The following is a 17,621-nucleotide window of genomic DNA, read 5'->3' on the forward strand; positions in this document are numbered from 1 at the left end:
ATGGGAGATGACAATAACCCTCCCCAAGTAATCAGACATTAAGATGTCTATTCCTGTAACATCTAGCTCCCTACCCCATTCCATACATGTGTTTGATTCTGTTCTTTTGTATTCAGTTGAAGTTACCAGACTGGTACTTCCCAGGATCACGAAAATACAAACTCGCTTCCTATAAAGGCACCATGAGCAAGAGACTGATAATGGAGAGAGCAGCACTAATTTTAATCTACAAATCAAAGTATGAACAGCTTTAAATAAAGAAAAATAAAGCAAATCCCTTCAAACAAACTGAATTCCAGAGGATAGTCTAGAGATTAAAATACACTCATTTGCAATCACAAAGAGAAGTGGCCTGTCTGCCTTACAGGAATGCTACACATCTTTAGCTCAGAGTTTCAAGCTAAATTTGTCTTGCAGTGGACATCTTCATCCGCCACGAAGACTCTTGAGGATACATTTAACTTTATAGTGACCAACACCACACAGTTTCACTGTGTTACACTGCAGCCAGCCATAAAAACGCCATCATTATCACTGACTGTGATTGTTAGAAGTCTTATCTTCTCTCTCTTCCAGAGCTGTGCCGATTCTATGGGAATATACTGGGAATAATTTTTGCTTATATATAGATAATTTTAACATCCAATACAGCATGAGCAACAATAAGTCAGACCAGGTCTGATAAAGCACTCTGGTATCCCTAAAGGATATTTCAATGGAAAATTACATTTAATAGTATTTCCAGAGACTGCTCCCTAGAGCAGCATGAAAAACAATGTACTAATTTTTCAAGGGATAAATTGTATTAATGTTGTTTTGGCTGCAGACACCCAAAGAGACTCAGTCTCCTCTTCTGCTATACATTCAGTGCATATAAGCAAAAGAGAAGATGGCAAGAAAGAAAGGAATTAGACACAAGGAGAGAATCCCTTCCCCAAGGTAAGTTGCCCGTACCATAGTAGGCTGCCATCTTGGTAAAGAGGCAAGTTTAGCAGACAGACTACAGGCTCAGGGATCTAAAACACCCAGTCACTAGCTAGCAAGAGGGTAAAGGGAACCACACACTGTTTGTTTTGGATTCCTCCTGGATCTTCTATGCACTGTCTGATGAGTTAAAGCTGTTCATGCTTATGTAACGCAGAAGGCTTTGCTGTACAAACACAGCACTTCTCTCTACTCCCCCGAACACTTAATAGGCCAAATATAAAAAAGCAAGGCATTACAGCAGTGCACTCATAAATGAGGAGTTATTCTCTTCTTTGGCCTTCTTCACAAGCCAAAGCCTCTCTGTACGCATAAAAATAAGTCTACAGCATAATATGTGCATATAGAGGAAGAAAGGAACATGGAAACAAGGCAACACTGGAAAACATGAACAAAGTGGTCTCAGCAGACCAGCAGTGTAATCACTGAAACTTTTTTCTTTGCTAAAAATCACACCAAGGGACAGTTTTACAGAAAGAGATGAAGAATGAGTGCTGCAGACATTTAGTCTTCTCAAATTATGCAGCACAGCACATCATAAGAAAACACAATGATGCTTGTTAGAACAACAAGAAACAGTAGGCAACAAAGGTTGTCCATAATGGATGCCGAGATGCCAGAATCATCTCCCTGACAGCATACGGAATACAGACTGGACAGACTGTGAAAAAGATTTCTAAAGACAAGACAAGAAGCTTAAGTCTGATATCCAGACAGAAGGTGCAAGGTATAAAGCACAAAAGGGCAGGAACATATTCCAAGCAATAAAGAATTAATCTTTGCAGATGAGTGCATGCAGGGGAAAAAGAAACTGTTGGGCTTTATCTGTCTTTGGAATACAGTTATAACAAATCAGAATCGGAGCTGAGAGCCAGCATAAGAGGTATAGCTGTCCTGAGGGAGCAGAAGGCTGCAAAGCAACATAAGAAACACCAGTTAACATTAAACGTATCTCTTCAGTTCACTCAGCTACTGAGCACAACTGTAAATCAGCCCCTGACCAAAGTTAGTCTACAAGCTGGCTAAAGACACACCAGTCAAAGCAGGCTGCCTAGCCCGTTTATGTCTCACCTGTGCTTCTCATAAAGAGGTGGCACAGAGAGAGGTTATCCAGTAGTTCTTAAAACAAGTTTGCATTCACAGGACATTGGTATTTGACAACACCAAAGAGCTAAACTAACCTCATCTCTGAGGTGACTGAAGCCCATTTGCTGGAGCAGATGGGTCAGAAGAGGAGAGGCTATGCCGTCATGTGTGACCACCACAGAACTAGGCACTGACTGGGAGAAACACTGCAGTGCAAAAAACAGAAGCAAACAGCTATCTCATCCAACAACCACATTATTGAGAGGCAGCGCTTCCTCTAGGCATCCAGTGCTGCTGGCTGGCCAGTGAGAAATGCAACTGAGAGAAGGAAGTGTTCTGCTAACATTAGTAAAGGTGAAGTTATCTTGCTCTAAAGGGCATCGTGAGGACCAAAGAGCAAGCTACAACACAGCAGTGCCCTCAGCTACAGCCACATATCCAAACCAGCTGGCCATATTTATGGACAACAGGAAAATTTTTACACAAAGGCTGCTTCTCTTCATCCTCCATCATTTTAGTATCTTCTTTAGAATTAAAAGAACAAAAATCACAAGAACATCAACTGGAAAACGTCTAGACCCAGTCCCCAAAAAAGCCACAAGAACTGGTATATCTGCATCAAAGAGCACTACACTGCTGTGCAGACCCCAAAGCTCCCTAACACCACTCATCAACCCTGCTGATGCCCAGGATGCTCACTCACACCTCCAAATGTCTCTCACTCAGCAGACACGTTTTAAAGGGGTTACCTGACTGGTGTCAATTATTTTTGGTATTATCTATGGTCGCATACATACCACCAGCCCTTGGCGGTAGCAGACACCAGCTTCTGGTTGTTTCCATTCCACTTAATCCTGCAACTCACAATATTGAGCCTGAAGGTCTCTTTCCTAGTAACTTTCTAGCAGCTTAGATGTTTTTTTAGAGAATGCATTTACCAAACACCCTTGTGATGCTTTACAGAGGCAGTCTGGGAGCATCTTTTTAAGTATTTCTATTAAGAAAGAAAATAATGTAGGTTTCTTTGATGACAGCTTTATCTGATTCCCCTGCTGATTGTTTTCTGAGCTCAGTACATATGGAAACTGCAGAGAATGACAGGACAGCCAAGCTGACCTTAGAGAAGTTCAGCAAGGGCACGGAGAAAGACTGCTGCAATCCACATCAGAATATTCATTCTAAACCTGATGGAACTTCATAAAATGTTCTCCCTGCCTCAGTCCTGACCTAGGTTATTCAAGTGTGACACCATTACAGACAGTAGATGCAGAAACAAAACTAACGCACACGTACTCTCTCAGAAATAACTTCTTCATATCATATAGTTTAAAATGAAGAAATAAAATGGAAAAAACCACTCTCTGTTTTGAGACAGCTTGGTCTTAAGGAGGTATATTTTTAATATATAAACACACATACACCTGTAGATTTATGTTTATTATATTTAATGCTCCTTTGTTTCACTTTTCCACTTTGTTTTTTAAGAACATCTGAAAGTCTTATCTTTCCCTTACAAATTTAGGATGCTACAAAAAAAGCTTACACAGTAACACTTCTTTTAATCACATCCCCTATTCCTAACAAGTTAAAGGGGCAGATAAGATAATCCTACTAGCCTCACACACCAGTGAGGTTTATAAAAGAAGACTGATTTCACTCCACTTAAACTTCCAGCTCATGCTGATTATGCACCTATGAATCTCATCCTCTGAAAAGGACAGTGACACTTAATGGAATGAATTAACCCTCTTGGAAGAGATTTCAACACTGGACTTCTCTTTCAAACCTCCTCATGAACTCAGGCTACTATAGCGTCTATCACAATCTAAAACCACTTGAACTGTCAGCCGTAGAGCATCATATTGCTTCAAAAATGGCCTCAAGGTGAAAAATACTTCTGACAATGCTCCTTATACTAGGAAAGGTCTGGGGCATTGACCCCTTTACACACATTTTATTGAACTTCATCACAGCAGAGATCTGACAGAAGGAAAAAGTAAGAATTCAGTAACTTAGGCAGGCCCTCCTCCTTTTCTTTTTAAAAGGCAGCTCCCAAAGCACTAGAATGAGTTCTTACAATCTCTACTGAGCAAGTCTGCCTGCTTTGAACAATGCATTCCAGAAATAAGGAATCGTGCACTTCAGCCATTTAGCAGCTCTTGGCATTCATAAATTGAGCTGACTCTAGTAATACCTTTTAATTAACATTTATAAAATATCATTTTCATCTTCCTAGGTTAATCAGTTCCTTTACCTGTCAGTAAATCAATTGCCATTTAAAAAGCTTTTACATTTATCAGCATCATTCTGACACGCTGTCGCCAAGACCTTCCGCAGTTACCTAGGTTGGTTTCCCACCTTAGATAAAAACATAGCATACTCCACCTTACTTTCCCTTCACTAAAGTTTATTTACATCATTCCTGAGCCTTTGAATTATCTTTACAACTTTCAGGGAAAAAAGCCTAATGTAAGATTTCACCTGTACAAGGCTTTATCTAGACAGACAGCAAGGAGTTATTTACCAGCATCATTATACCATCTGGCCAGTTTGTGACATAGCCTTTTATTTCAGCACTTTTACTTAGAGCATCATCTGTATTAAAATGCAGATTTTGTTGTTAATGAGATAAAAAAAGTGAGACAAATAAATAGACAAAAAGCCAAACCTCCTTCAGCAACTTAGATATTTCATTTTCACACTGGTATTCCTGTACTCTCCTTTATGATAAATCCCAATAGCCTTCAATTCATGCAGCTATGCCAGAGGTCCCCAAGAGGCTAAAGCAGATATATTTAACACTTGGCGAATTTTCCTCATTCATAGCATTGTTAAACCCATCTAAGGGAAGCTTATTTGTCACGATTTATTCTTCGAAAGCTTCCCAAGCTGCTTGCTGTTCACGATTCTATCATTTCTTTTGACAGAGTCTGTAGGTCACATTTTCCCATCTGTTGCTTTCTTAATGCACCAAGTAGAAACTGCAAAGATCACCCCTTTCCATTTTTGATAACTCTGCCATGTTTGCTTTTCCAAGTCCTCTGAAACACTCCCACCTCTTCTGAAGATTAAGCAGCACTACAGGTGTTTCCATGTCTAATGTCAGTGATTCATGACTCTTCAGAAATAACTGTCAGTATTTTGTTCTTAGTTAAGTATACGTAACATCCTGGTTATGATCTTTCTCATACTGATACATTTATGGAAACATTCCATCCTTCCAAGCACATTGTCCACTCACACCAGCTCCCACCTGCCTTGACTTCATTCTCCCTTACTCCTGAATTAGCTATTTGGTTTTTCTTCATTTTTCTTCAAAAGAGACTTCAAATTTATTGATATCATCTCATTTACTGTTGGACCTGCTTGCCACCTAGTGTTCTCCATCCCAAATGATTTCAGGAAGCTATATCTGCTTACTTCAACAGCAGTCTCTTCCTTTTTCCTCATTCTCTCCCAGACTTAATAGCATCTTCTCATTTGGTTTGCACCCTGTGCTTGTGGCAAGTCACTGACAAGGAGATGGGCTCAATATATGAACCATCCCCAAAGGATTTAGTGAGTTATACTAAAGTTATGCTTTTATTTATGAAACTCAAATGCCTTTAGATTGCTTTAGCTCTTACCTGGCTGGGTCTGGGTAGATTGGATGTTCCCGGGACCCTGCTCCATCATAGCGAGATAGCGAAATGAGGGAAGACTCCAGCAACCTCCTACAAAGGAAAAACAAATGATGAAGTCAAAGACCATTCAGGAATATCTTCCTTGTTTATGCCCTACTTTCTGAAACTCCTAAGACTATTTCTGTCATCAGGGCAGAGAATTCTGCAACATACTGAATCACTCACTGATGGCATACGTGTTTTCACCACACAGCTATTCAAGTGTAATATTCTCACTGCACAGGAGAAGGAAGACCTCAAGTAAGAAAGAGTGGTCCCAAACCCACTTCCAGGTTTCAAGAGAAAGATACAGATGACACTTCTCCTTTGGAGATAAGCCATCATTTGCTACGTCTATAAACACTGCTGCATTGGCCATCTGTCAAACTCTTACCTACCTAAAGGTGGCTACACAAGGAATGGGCCAAGGAGCAGGGTCAAAGAAGACACCTTGGCATGTGGGTTTTTAGGGCACCGCTGGTGTTTATTCACAGTAAGATGTTCATTCTTAGCTTCAAGGCTCTGAAAGAGAGGTTTTCAGCCACAAAAAGAAATAATAATGTTCGTTTCCTCTGTATCTTAATCAGCCACAGGCAGAGATGAGAAATCGTCACTCAAGAAGTAAATGTATGCAAATGCAGCCAGACAGCTTGAATATGCAAAAAGTAAGTCTGAGTCATGAAGGCAGCAGAATCAAAAGTATATAGCAGGAACATGTCCTCCACCCTAGCTTCTACATGTACCTCTATCTAGCTTCTTGTCATAAAGCAGAGGATGACATTGTTTCAAGACTGACTCATTCAAGCCTGTTGCAGCCATTAGATTAACACAAGAGCGGTGATTTGGGGTGGGCGTGGAGAGTAGAAAAATCAACTATCAAAGTTTATAAGGCTGCTAAGATCTCTTTCAAGTCTTTCTGCATCCAAACTCCTGCTAAATTTTGTCTTCCAGTCTGTGTAACTTCATGAGAACTGTTGTAACTTAAAAGTCAAAAAGGTCCAACAAAGCATCTGTTCTATTCACCTACACGCGCAATTGTCAAGAAAGGTTTGAACATATCAGTCTTAACCCCACAATTCTAATCTGCAGTTAAGCATTTGCAATGCAGGACAGCAAGCATCCATCCAGGAAGCAGGAAGAAGGACCAGATATAATCACACCCAACTTCCCATTTCTAGCCAGATAAAGACAGTAGCAATGCAAATGAGTGTGTTTTTCAGCAGCAGCACACCCATCAGGACCTCAACACAAATTTTCACTGCCTTCCAGCAATAAAGGAAAATAACTACTATTTCAATTTTACATTATAAATGTAGAATACAGAAAATGGCAAGAGATCGCTCCAGTTACTTAGAAAGGCAAGTGTCAGCTCGAGAGACTCAGTACTTGCTGCAAAGCACTGGGACTCTACAGAAGGCAAGAAATCCTGTCCTCTCTGGCATGAAGTTGCTTGGCAACCATTTGTCTTATTCAAGAACAGTTATTAAATCTCTTAAAACTTTGAGCTGAATTAATTCCCCAGGTTATCGAGTCAAAAGCTCTAACCTTCAACACTGCTAGATACTCTGAATCCCTTGACTCCCCAGAAAGTTATCATACTTCAATCCTGCCTTATCAAACCCTCTCTCCTAGTTCAAATATATGTCAATATATGCAAAAGCAGCTAATCCAGAACAAATGGTGCAACAGCTTTATGAGGTATACCCATCACCTGCATCATATATAAACTGCTTTTATTCCCTCTGGGGGGAAAGGTAAACAGATTAAAATTAGCAGAAGGGAAATTCTATCTATTCAATCAGCTGGTCCCTTTCTGAATGACTGTCTCAGGGTTCAGAGACTGGGTTACTGTCACTGCAATGCCAACATGCTTTTTAGAAGTCTGCTCTTCAGAACTGCTTATGCAGAACACTCCAAAACCAGCAGTTTGCAAGCAGCTTGGATGTGCCGAGGCTGCCACCCTCCTGGACCATCCTGCCTAATCACTGGACTTAACTGGGGAGAAAGAGCTCCCACAGCACACAGATTCTGGCAGGGGCACAGCCCTACAAACAGCAGCTGCCTCCTCATAGATGTGAGCAACCTACACAGAACTGCAAATGTTTAATGTCATTTTCCTGTAATGTCTATGGTGTGCTGGTAATGTGCGCATACAAATAACCAAACTCATCATCCCTGTTCTAAGTCTTAGCATCTAGACACTACACACTCTTTCCTAGCAGAAAAGAGGGTTGGGAAAGAGAGTGGCATCTCTACATGCCACCTTCTTTACTGACCTTTCAGGGTCTATCCATTAAATGACACAGCAAAATCAAGAGCTACAACACAAAATGACCAGTGCAGCAGTCTCCAGGTACTCTTCAGCCATATTCCTCCTCTCAGCTTTGGAAAGGCTGGCAATTGTTTGAGAATACCATTGACTTAGAAGGGTCACCTTCAGAAAGCAGCCAGCAGCTGCATTGAAGGAAACAGTACCAACCAGAGGACCCCAGAAGGGTGTGAAAGCAGGAGCAGGGTGCACATTGTAGTAACTTGGTGTGGGTCTGCCACCACTTGGCTTGGGAACAGCACTTCAGGGAATCTACAGTTCTCACCTCTACAACCCATCCGATCCTTGAAATAAATACTTGAAGGCCTTGCTCCACCAGGCACCTGGCACCCCAGATGAGAGCTGATATGTGTTACTTAGGTAAAACACAAACCAAGAGTTTCCTGAGCTACAGAACGGGTGGATATCCAGGTAAATCCCTGTGATTTTACCTAACAGCCTGCAACTTAGGAAGCAGCAGGAGGCTGCTGCTTTAGGAGAACCTCCTTCACCATAAAGACACCCTAAGATGACCAGTAGTAACGGAGTTGTAGGGAGCAGGTTGACAAGTGTACTCCATTAAACACAGCCCCCAGGACCCTCTCTGAGGCTGCTCCGAGTTGAACAATCTCAGCTAAGGCAGCCTTTCCAGCAGAGCCTTCCAAGAGCAATCTCACACCAAGGCACACAAGCCACATACAAGGGCCACATTCAGATCAGGTGGACAAGGATAACCCAGTTAATGGTAACTGCTAAAAGCTATAGGTGACTTTAAGCGTGGTTGGTGGTTCTTAGTTGTCCTACAAGCGTGCTCTGTCAGATCACAGAGCAATGAACAGGTGGTTATAAATAAAAGTAGTAGGAAAAAACCAAACCAAGGCGATGCCCAGTCTCATGAGACCCAGACAGACCATCTCTGCACTTAATGCTACAGAGAATAACAATATCCATACTGAAACCAGAGTGCTAAACACAAATAAAATATATTACTTAAGTAACTCATTCCAGACTGAGCCCTGGAGGCCCAGGCTACAGATCCAAATGCACTTGGTACTGACAAATGGGTTCAATAAGAGATCCACTGCTAAAAGCATCAATAAAGTGTCCCATCTGTGACACTGGTAGTGTAACCTATGGTCCCCCAGGAAGGCACAGATACATTTATCTGAAGTAAGTCATGTTGCACTCTATCAAGTCTTTGGTGCCACGTTTGTAGCTTTTGTCACCCAAATTCCCAGAAGAAACACAGACTATTTGTTTTCAGTAAGCCAAAGTGTAAGGTAGCCCAATATCCTACCACGGTAAATGCTGAGGTTTGGAGCAATTCTATTAAGGAGGATAAACATAATCCATGGATGAACAGAAACAGCTCTGTAACAAGGAACTGCGAGCCACTAAAGGTCTGACTTTCCAACAGAGAAGCACGCAAAAAGAACAGAAATGCATATTGCTTGCATCCCCCTTTGAAACACTTCAGTAGATCATGCTTGACTCCTGAATCTTCTCTGGAGCTTACAGCACCCTCTTCCTCTCCTACACCCCCCATTTTTGCTACCCAGATATATAACAGGCTAACACTAGGCTCTGTGGAAGCAATTGCTCCGCTCCCTCTGTCTAGACAATATGAAATTGTCACAAATGACATCTAAAGTACAATTAGTAGAGAAACTGCAATTTCCACTCTCCTCCCCCGCTCACCAGAAAAAAAAAAATAAAAATCACACATTATCATCCTCCAGGTTGTCAGTCAATGCTGCAATGATGAAGATTAACTCTGCTCACCCTGAAAGATGCTTCTGGTCTGGCTTGATAAAACAGGAGGGAAATTGTAGGGGGTTTTGTTGGTTTATTTTTTAGTTATTAAAACTACTACGAGGAGATACAAATTGCCTCTGTTCAGCAGCACTGGGATCTCAACAGACACTTCTTTCTATCAGACACCAGTAGTTACAGAACAAACGCTCTACGACCACTCTGTTACCTCAGGTCTGCAAACAGGAGCAACTACTGGCAAGGGCGAAAGGGAAGAAAGGTCCAAGTTACAGGGCAGCTTTAGAGCAGGGAAGAGACAAAGAGTGCATGCACACAAGACACTGCAAGCAGGAAAGGGGAATTTCTCGGGAATGAAGCAGCTGGATGCCAGAAGCTACAGCTCAAGGGGAAAAAAGTCACGAAGCAGCCTCCTCACAGCACGTCAGCCATGGCACTATACCCGCACTCTCCCCACAGGGGTGAGGATCACCACCAAAGCCTCCTGGGACAGAGTGATTCATTCCAGCAAGCTTTGAGAAGATCCTTAAATGCAGCAAGTTCAACTTCTCAGTTTCTAAGTATATGCAATTCCTACACATCTTACTTAGATTTGCTGTCACAGCACACGCGTCACTGAGTAGCACTACTCCAAGCAACACTGAGGGAAGGGCTTTCCTCCCCATCCAAAAGTGGGGCACTAACAAACAGCACCGAGCCTTAGCTTCCTAAAAAATCAAAAGGTTTTCAGTCAGCTGCCATCCTCCTGAGCTGCTGCAGCACTCCAACAACCAGAACAAACCAGTAAAATGAAGTGCACTTTCCACAGTCCCAGCCTTCAGATATGAAAAGAGCTTAAGAGAGGAATTCATAGTTATCCTTTGAAGCAGAACTCTATTAACACTGGCAGCTTCTATGAGTTTTGTATCTTCCCTGGAAAGGCTTTTATATTATCCATTTGGAAGCAAAATTACTGCAATGCTTCATATTACATCTCTTTTTCAGCACTCCAATTTACAGCCACTGCTCAGTTCTTCTGAGTGCTTGTCCCTGTGTATGTGCTCCCCTGGCTCCTCATATGAATGTAGAGAATAGCAACAATTTAAAACTAGATTTCCTTCAGTCATCTCCTCTCTTAGGGCAAAGCAATGTTTAACTAAAGATAACAAGAAGGCTGAAGCATGAAGACAGATGAATGCTCAATTATTAACTGCTAACAAACCACGTCAGTTCTTGGAGATCACTTCCGATTTGATAGAATACTACAAAACTGTTCTAACCAAAACTCAGCCAACTCAATCCACTTGCCTGAGATTTTTCCCTTCCCTTTTCTCAGAACAATAGGGGAAAATTATTTCAGACCTCTCTGTATTGTCTCCTACTTTCAAAGCACAAATTGAAACACGTAAGCAGAAACCATCAAGTGTTTTGTTCCACAGCTTCATTTTCCATGAAAGTTTTGTAGTTCTTGTCAAAGAGAAAAACATTATTGCCATCACCAGCTTCATATTCAAGCTTAAAATAAAAAAGCAATCAGTATGCAGTTCTAAAGATTGCCTGAAAAAATGATTTCTAAAATTAAGTCCTTAACATAATCTGCTCTGATACCTCTAAGTTAACATTTCTAGACTGTTTCAGCTTTCGCATGGTTATGGTTAGACACAGTCAGCCTGGCATCAAGATTTAATTAAGACAGGTCAGAAGCAGACGATTAGAAGAGAAGAAACAGTCAGACAAAATGGTCAAACTTTTCTTAAGATAATTGTAACCATCTGCAAGAGATAAATATCTTGAGCATTTCACTCCTGATGAAAACCTCAACACTCACTTCGGCAGTTATCCAAGTTAGCTCCTCCATCCCCTTGCTCACAACTCCCCCCTCAGTGAGGAAAGAGCTGGTGGCTGCCTTTCTTACGAGTATCCAAGCCCTGTCAGGCATTCTTCTGATCACCTTTTTTTCTCTTTGAACTTATTCCACATAATGAATGCCATTTGCAAGAAAATTTCCTTTCTTTAGGGAAATCAGCAACAACAAAGGTGCAGTACGTGATCACAGGTACACTCCATGCATGGCCTTTGTAGAACGCTCTAGTCTGCTTGTAAGGAAAAACACTTGTGCTAACTCTGAAGGGCAACCAGGGACAGAGAAGACATCCTTCCCAGCTGGAGGTGTGGAGCTGTCAGAGAAGCAGGCTTCCTACAGGAGAGAAAAGTTACCAAAAAAAAAACCCTCCTTCACTGATTCTGGGCAAGAATCCTGTAGAAAACAAGCTGTAAGGTTTTCTCAGTCAGAAAACAGACAGCACATCAGGTCTTCAGCCAGGATGTGAAGGAGTACATTTGGGAAAGAGCACAGGGAAAAGGAGCACAATTGCACAACACAAGAACTGCAGATAAAAGTCTGAACAGCAGAGACAAGCATTTGGATTTGAGCTCTCCTAGTCACAAGGCAGGAAGCAGAGTTTCAAGAAGAACATGTTTAACCCTTTTAAGGTTTACCTGCTTCAGTTTAACTAGAAAGTAATGCCACATGATGAATTGTGCTATTACTGCATCCCTGCTCTTGGACACAGAACTTCAACTTCCATTTATCACCTGACACCACAGGAGTCAAACACCACCTTTGGAGCTCATCAAAGGGAAGGGTCAGGGGTTCTGAAGAAGATAACAGATTTTAAGCGAACCCAAGGTCACACTGTTAACCTATTACTTCACTTGCTGACAAAGGCCATGCATCAGAACCAAAGATGAGTGAGCATTATGCAGAGGTCCTCATCATACAGCACCCAGGGAATGATTAATGTGTTATTTCAACAGGAGAGTGGAAACACGTATCCATGATAGACATTAAAAGGGTCAAGAGCAGCTATGGCCGCAGTGATTAATTTGGCAATAACTCCAATACGAGAAGAATGATGAAAGACATTGCACTTCAGCAACATCTTTGTTGCAGGGGCAAAACTTGAGGAGCAGGGAAAAGATAAGCAATCTTAATCAGCTTAAGTTACTCCATGTGCTATTTTGCTCTAGAGTGGCAGCTGTATACCAGTGCTCAGAATGGGGCAGGTACCTCAGTCAATCTGCAGACAAGACATCACATTCATCCACCTAGGCCCTTAGCAACATGATTACACCAGAAATTCAGCTAGAGAGAATCAGTTCCTAGTCATCATATGATAACAGGCTTGAAATGATAGCCAGAACATAGCCAATGCACTGAACTTCCTCAGCGTGCAGACAGCTTAACTCTCCTGAGGGCTCTTCTACCTCCCTTCATATACATAATGTCAGCTTCAAATTCTCTTGTTCTGGGAGTTCCCAAAACCAGAGATTGTGTGGACAGCAGAAATCTCTGCTTACCCACGCACACAGATCTGCGTCAGCTTCTGGGATAATTACATAGGGCTCCTGTTTCTCCATAGGGAACTGAAGAGGAGGTGTCTTTCCTGAGGGGGCAGAAGCCATATCGTTATCTCCATAGGCTTCTAAGGCTATGAAAACAGAGGTCCTACCACACATCAATCACTTCCTTTAAAGTGCTCTTGTTCAAGCTGGAGTAATGAAGAGAGTCGGGTCAAGAGATGACTGGCAGGGCAGTTCAGCCACTTAACCTACCCCTCCCACTTCAGGAAGGCAGGAGAAGCATTTGCTTCTCCTTAATACATTTCAAGCAGAAAAATGAGTCAGTTTCCTGGCAGATAAGGAACCCTGTTTATTCACAACCTTCAGTTCCAGCAGGTGCTTTCTCAAGAAGAGCAAGGGAGGGGGGTCAGTTACATCATCACACAAACAGCCATTTGGCACAAGCAGTTAAATATGTATGTGGAAAATGTTTCAAATGCACGTTAGCTATTCAACAGAGCAGAATGGCTCAACTGGAGAGATGGAGAGTCATCACTATTTTGGTTACACTTGTATTACTGAGTCAGATCACAAGTCCTCCTTCTCTTGCTCCAGGCCCAGAGAGTAGCTGCATGCTGCTCTACTGCAAGTTCTCCAGCCCACGTTCTGTAATAAGGAGTGAATAATTGGATGAGGGCACTTTGTCCCTAGGCACACCGTGCTGTGTGCATGTATAAAGAGCGTGAAGAATGAATGCACGTACGCAATATATGTGACTGCACATCTAACGATTAAGGGCTTGTATTAGCATGAGAAAAGAGGCACACTATACTGCCAGCTCCTCCCCACACTCAAGAAAGCTACAGAGAGCTTTTAGCTAAGCAAGCCTGAAATAGAGGGTCTGAGGGCCTGCCTATAACTTGTTTCTTATCAAAAGGAAAACCAAACCATTAACATCACTTATCTTAAGCCAGACAACAAGCTCTAGAAATCACAGCTAGACAGCTTAAGCATGTCAAAGACATCACGAGTTAAGCATCATTCCCTAGACAGAACACTACAAGTACATGAACTCAATGCACAGAAGTAAAAAATGGGAACAGGAGCAACTGCTGCAGGTCAAGGGAACTTGTCTGGACATGCTCAAGCTGCAGCAGCTGGATGAGGGGAGCCACAATCAGAGAAGCACAGGAGAAAGCCAGCCTAACAAGGGACAGCTTTCAAGAGAAGGAAGCTATTCACACTTCTGTGTCTGCAGGAAAGCTGAGAGCTGGTATGTTTTATGGTATCCTCAAATAGCTATCTGTTTCAAGTCAGCTGTCTTTCAACTTCTAAGCAATCTGTGTTTATCTAAGATAGCTGTTGTATGGTCATCTCATATATAGGCCTTCCTCAAAAAAACCTAACAAAACAAAACAAGCATCACAAAAACTACACCCAAAACAACCCACCCAACTCTAGATGTCACTCCTCCTCAGTAGAAGCAGAAGAGTAAGCCAGTTTGGAAGCATGCAGCTCCTCCACTCTCATGAGAAACATCACTGGAATTCAGTTTCAACAAGTTCCCTTTGCTGCCATGCCCCAGTAGGTGAACAAAAAGAGAAGTCCCAGAACAGTCCCATAGACAGACACCTATAGAGAAACAGGTCTGTTCCGTGGAGATTGCAGGAGATTTAGAGGTGAATGCCTCATTGCTAGGGCTGGTCTACAAAGAAGAGGTGGGAGAAAGGCAGTGTTTCAACTAGGGAAACACCATGAAAGTACCCGAGAAAACAGTTATTTATGTACTGGCTTAGTTTGCAAGCCAAGTGCTGCAAGAATAACATGGGGAAAAGAATATCTTTTTGTGTGCTACAGTCATTGCCATATATTTAAATTCCAGCAAAGAAAAAGAAAAGAAGGCCCAAGGCTTTCTGCAAGTTTGGCAAAGACTCATGCTCAGCTTTCCAAAGTACTCGGGAATCTCAGCAGCAGGGGGTGACCTCTATTAGTCACTGCAAGAGGGAAAGCACAAGGCATCATTTTTTCCCCCACCAGCTCTCATTAATGAAGTAAAAGGGCTCTAGCAACCTTATATTATTCTTAAATCAAGAAACCAGCAAAGGCGTGGGGAGGAACATTTGTGCAAGAAAACAGGCACCTCTTTCCCTTGTTCTTCTACACAACTAAGAGCACAGTGAAGAGCTGAAACTTCTACCACGTCAGTCAAACCAAGTCCTTCCTGCCCACATGGAGACAACAGGCTGTTGAAAACAACCACAAAGCTGGAAGGGCAGCAGCAATAATAACCTCAGAGCTCACGTACACATCAACGAACCATTCAGATACCACGGCAGCCTCTCCAACAGTTCAGGCTGTGGTGGCATTCTCAGGATAAAACTCACTTGTATTTTCCATTTTTAGAGAAGTCCAAACAAATACTCGCCATGTTTGTCCACAGCCAGCACATATCCCCCATAAATACACCTGGTGATCATGTCTGACTGTTTATGTCACCTTATCACTTCAGTTTTGAACCTCTTGGCTCTGCTTGCAAATCCATTCATAACTTCTACTTACCCCACTGTTCCTCACTAACTACTTGAGATATTCCTTTACCACCATCATTTTCAAGAACTGTAATGAGCACCTCTGGAATTATTTCTTACCAAATCGGAAAGCAGCACAGCATAACCTTTTCCAAACCTACTACATTACACATAGAGGTGACACGGCTTGCCAGAAAATCCTACTTTCCACAGCACAGGTGAGGTCTACAGACCATAAGCTTAAACAAAATGCTGAACAAATGCCAGGACACCAAGCTAGCAAGGTTGCTACAAATAACAGGCCTGAATGCAAGCAATGGGGAGAAATGATATTGGGTAGATCCATTTAGACTGGGCACAGGCCACATCCCCACCGATGTGCAGTCTGAGCAGCCAGCACCATTATTCTCTTCTGCACAGCTAAGAGATGTGCCCTCCTCCTGCTTAACTCCCCCTTTTCCAGTGAACTCAACACATCACTGCCGCAATAGATATTAAATACTTGAATAAGCCACAACTGCTGTAAGCAATTAGGAAAAAAATAGTAACAGCATGTGTTTTGTGAAACAAGGAACAAAACAAGATGGAATACACTAGGTACGTGTTCTGTCTCCATCACAAGATGCAGTTTGTAGCTTTAGGCAAGGCAATTCCCTCCTGCTTTAGCTCCCTCCTCCCCCCTGAAAAATAAAGTACAGGGAGTAGCACTACTCTCATATTTAGGTGGTAGATTTTGCTTACAGAGCTGCCTCCTAGTAGGCAACTCTGTACCCACGGCAGGGGGCAAGGAAGTGTTCTGCTTGTTTTGTTTTTAAGGCTAGGGTATGAGTGACATGCACCTTTTCATTCAGTGCACTGCACAGCGAGAAGGCTACCAGACACTAATATATGCAGAGAGCTGAACAGCCTCACCATTTAAATCACAACCCAGAAGCTCAGGCTCCAGCACGAACTCAAGAACAAGGTGTAAAAGTGACTGTGCTCTTTTCCATTTCGCATACAGCACTCACCACTGCTGGGCAGGAATAGAGATGTTCCTACCCTGTCTATCTACTTTAATCACAGACTGGTCCCAGTTCCATCACAAGTGAACACCCTATCTACAAATCAGAGCCAAAAGAGATCATGAGTAAGCCATGCTTATTTGCCCAAACATATTCAGAGCCTTCTTTGGGAAAAGCCCAAAACCTTAGGTAACAGCTCAAGGCATACTTGAATGAGAAAATAAACACAGCCCTGTGGAAAAAGTGACTGTCCAGACTCCAGTCAACAACTGCCAAGCAATCATCCACAAAATACACCCCATGTTACGGAAGTCTTCTGAGGATGGATGAGCAACCATTTAAATGCAAACGAAACCTTTGAGAAGACAGACAGCAAAGAGAAGTCTGCTCCAGGCTTAGTAGGCAATGAGCAAGAAGTCCAGACCATTTCTGCCAAGTTGGCAAATTCTGCAAACTTGGCAGATCTTTTACAGCACTAGCTCTTGGGTATTTGCGTATCACAAAGTACCTGCTCACCCGAGATGTACATCTATCCCTTTCAAACCCTTAGAAAAGCTCCTCCCCTCACTGCATTCTGCATGAGAGCCATTTCCCCTCTGGATCCCCATTCATGCCTTTCCCCAGACACTGAAGAACTTGTAAACATATGGTAACTAAGGCGATAAACTGCAATTTAGGACTGGGGGAGTGTAGGGGGGCAAGAGGGTCCTCAAGTTACCTTGTTTTCCTTATGCAAGGACTCAGAAACTTTCAGGTTCCACAAGGAGTCAAAAAGCAAGGAGGAAAAGCAACATTACCCCCTTGTGGCAGCAAAGCAATATGGAAATAAGATGGGAAAAGAAGAGCCATTTCTTTGCATACCTGCTGTAACTACAGAGAGCTACGTGTTGCCAGAAAGGGCATCAAGACTGAAGTGAGATGTGATATGAGTTGGGGTCACAGCAATGCCCAGGCAGGT

General features: G+C 42.4%; 1 protein-coding gene across 3 annotated transcripts in view; it reads right to left on the reverse strand.

Moving 5' to 3' along the window:
* The window catches only part of AMBRA1 (autophagy and beclin 1 regulator 1), a 130,715-nt gene that overhangs the window by 92,226 nt on the left and 20,868 nt on the right, over positions 1 to 17,621 (reverse strand). For all 3 annotated transcript variants that reach the window (XM_057408797.1, XM_057408798.1, XM_057408799.1), the window contains one exon: positions 5,697 to 5,783. In XM_057408797.1, coding sequence (XP_057264780.1) covers positions 5,697 to 5,783 — 87 coding nt within the window. The remainder of the gene's footprint in view (positions 1 to 5,696; positions 5,784 to 17,621) is intronic.

The sequence above is a fragment of the Pezoporus wallicus genome, unplaced genomic scaffold (genome assembly GCF_028554395.1).
Source record: "Pezoporus wallicus isolate ANWC-B61680 ecotype Strahan unplaced genomic scaffold, APGP_CSIRO_Pwel_v1 contig_6382, whole genome shotgun sequence".
In the NCBI taxonomy this organism is placed as follows: Eukaryota; Metazoa; Chordata; class Aves; order Psittaciformes; family Psittacidae; genus Pezoporus; species Pezoporus wallicus.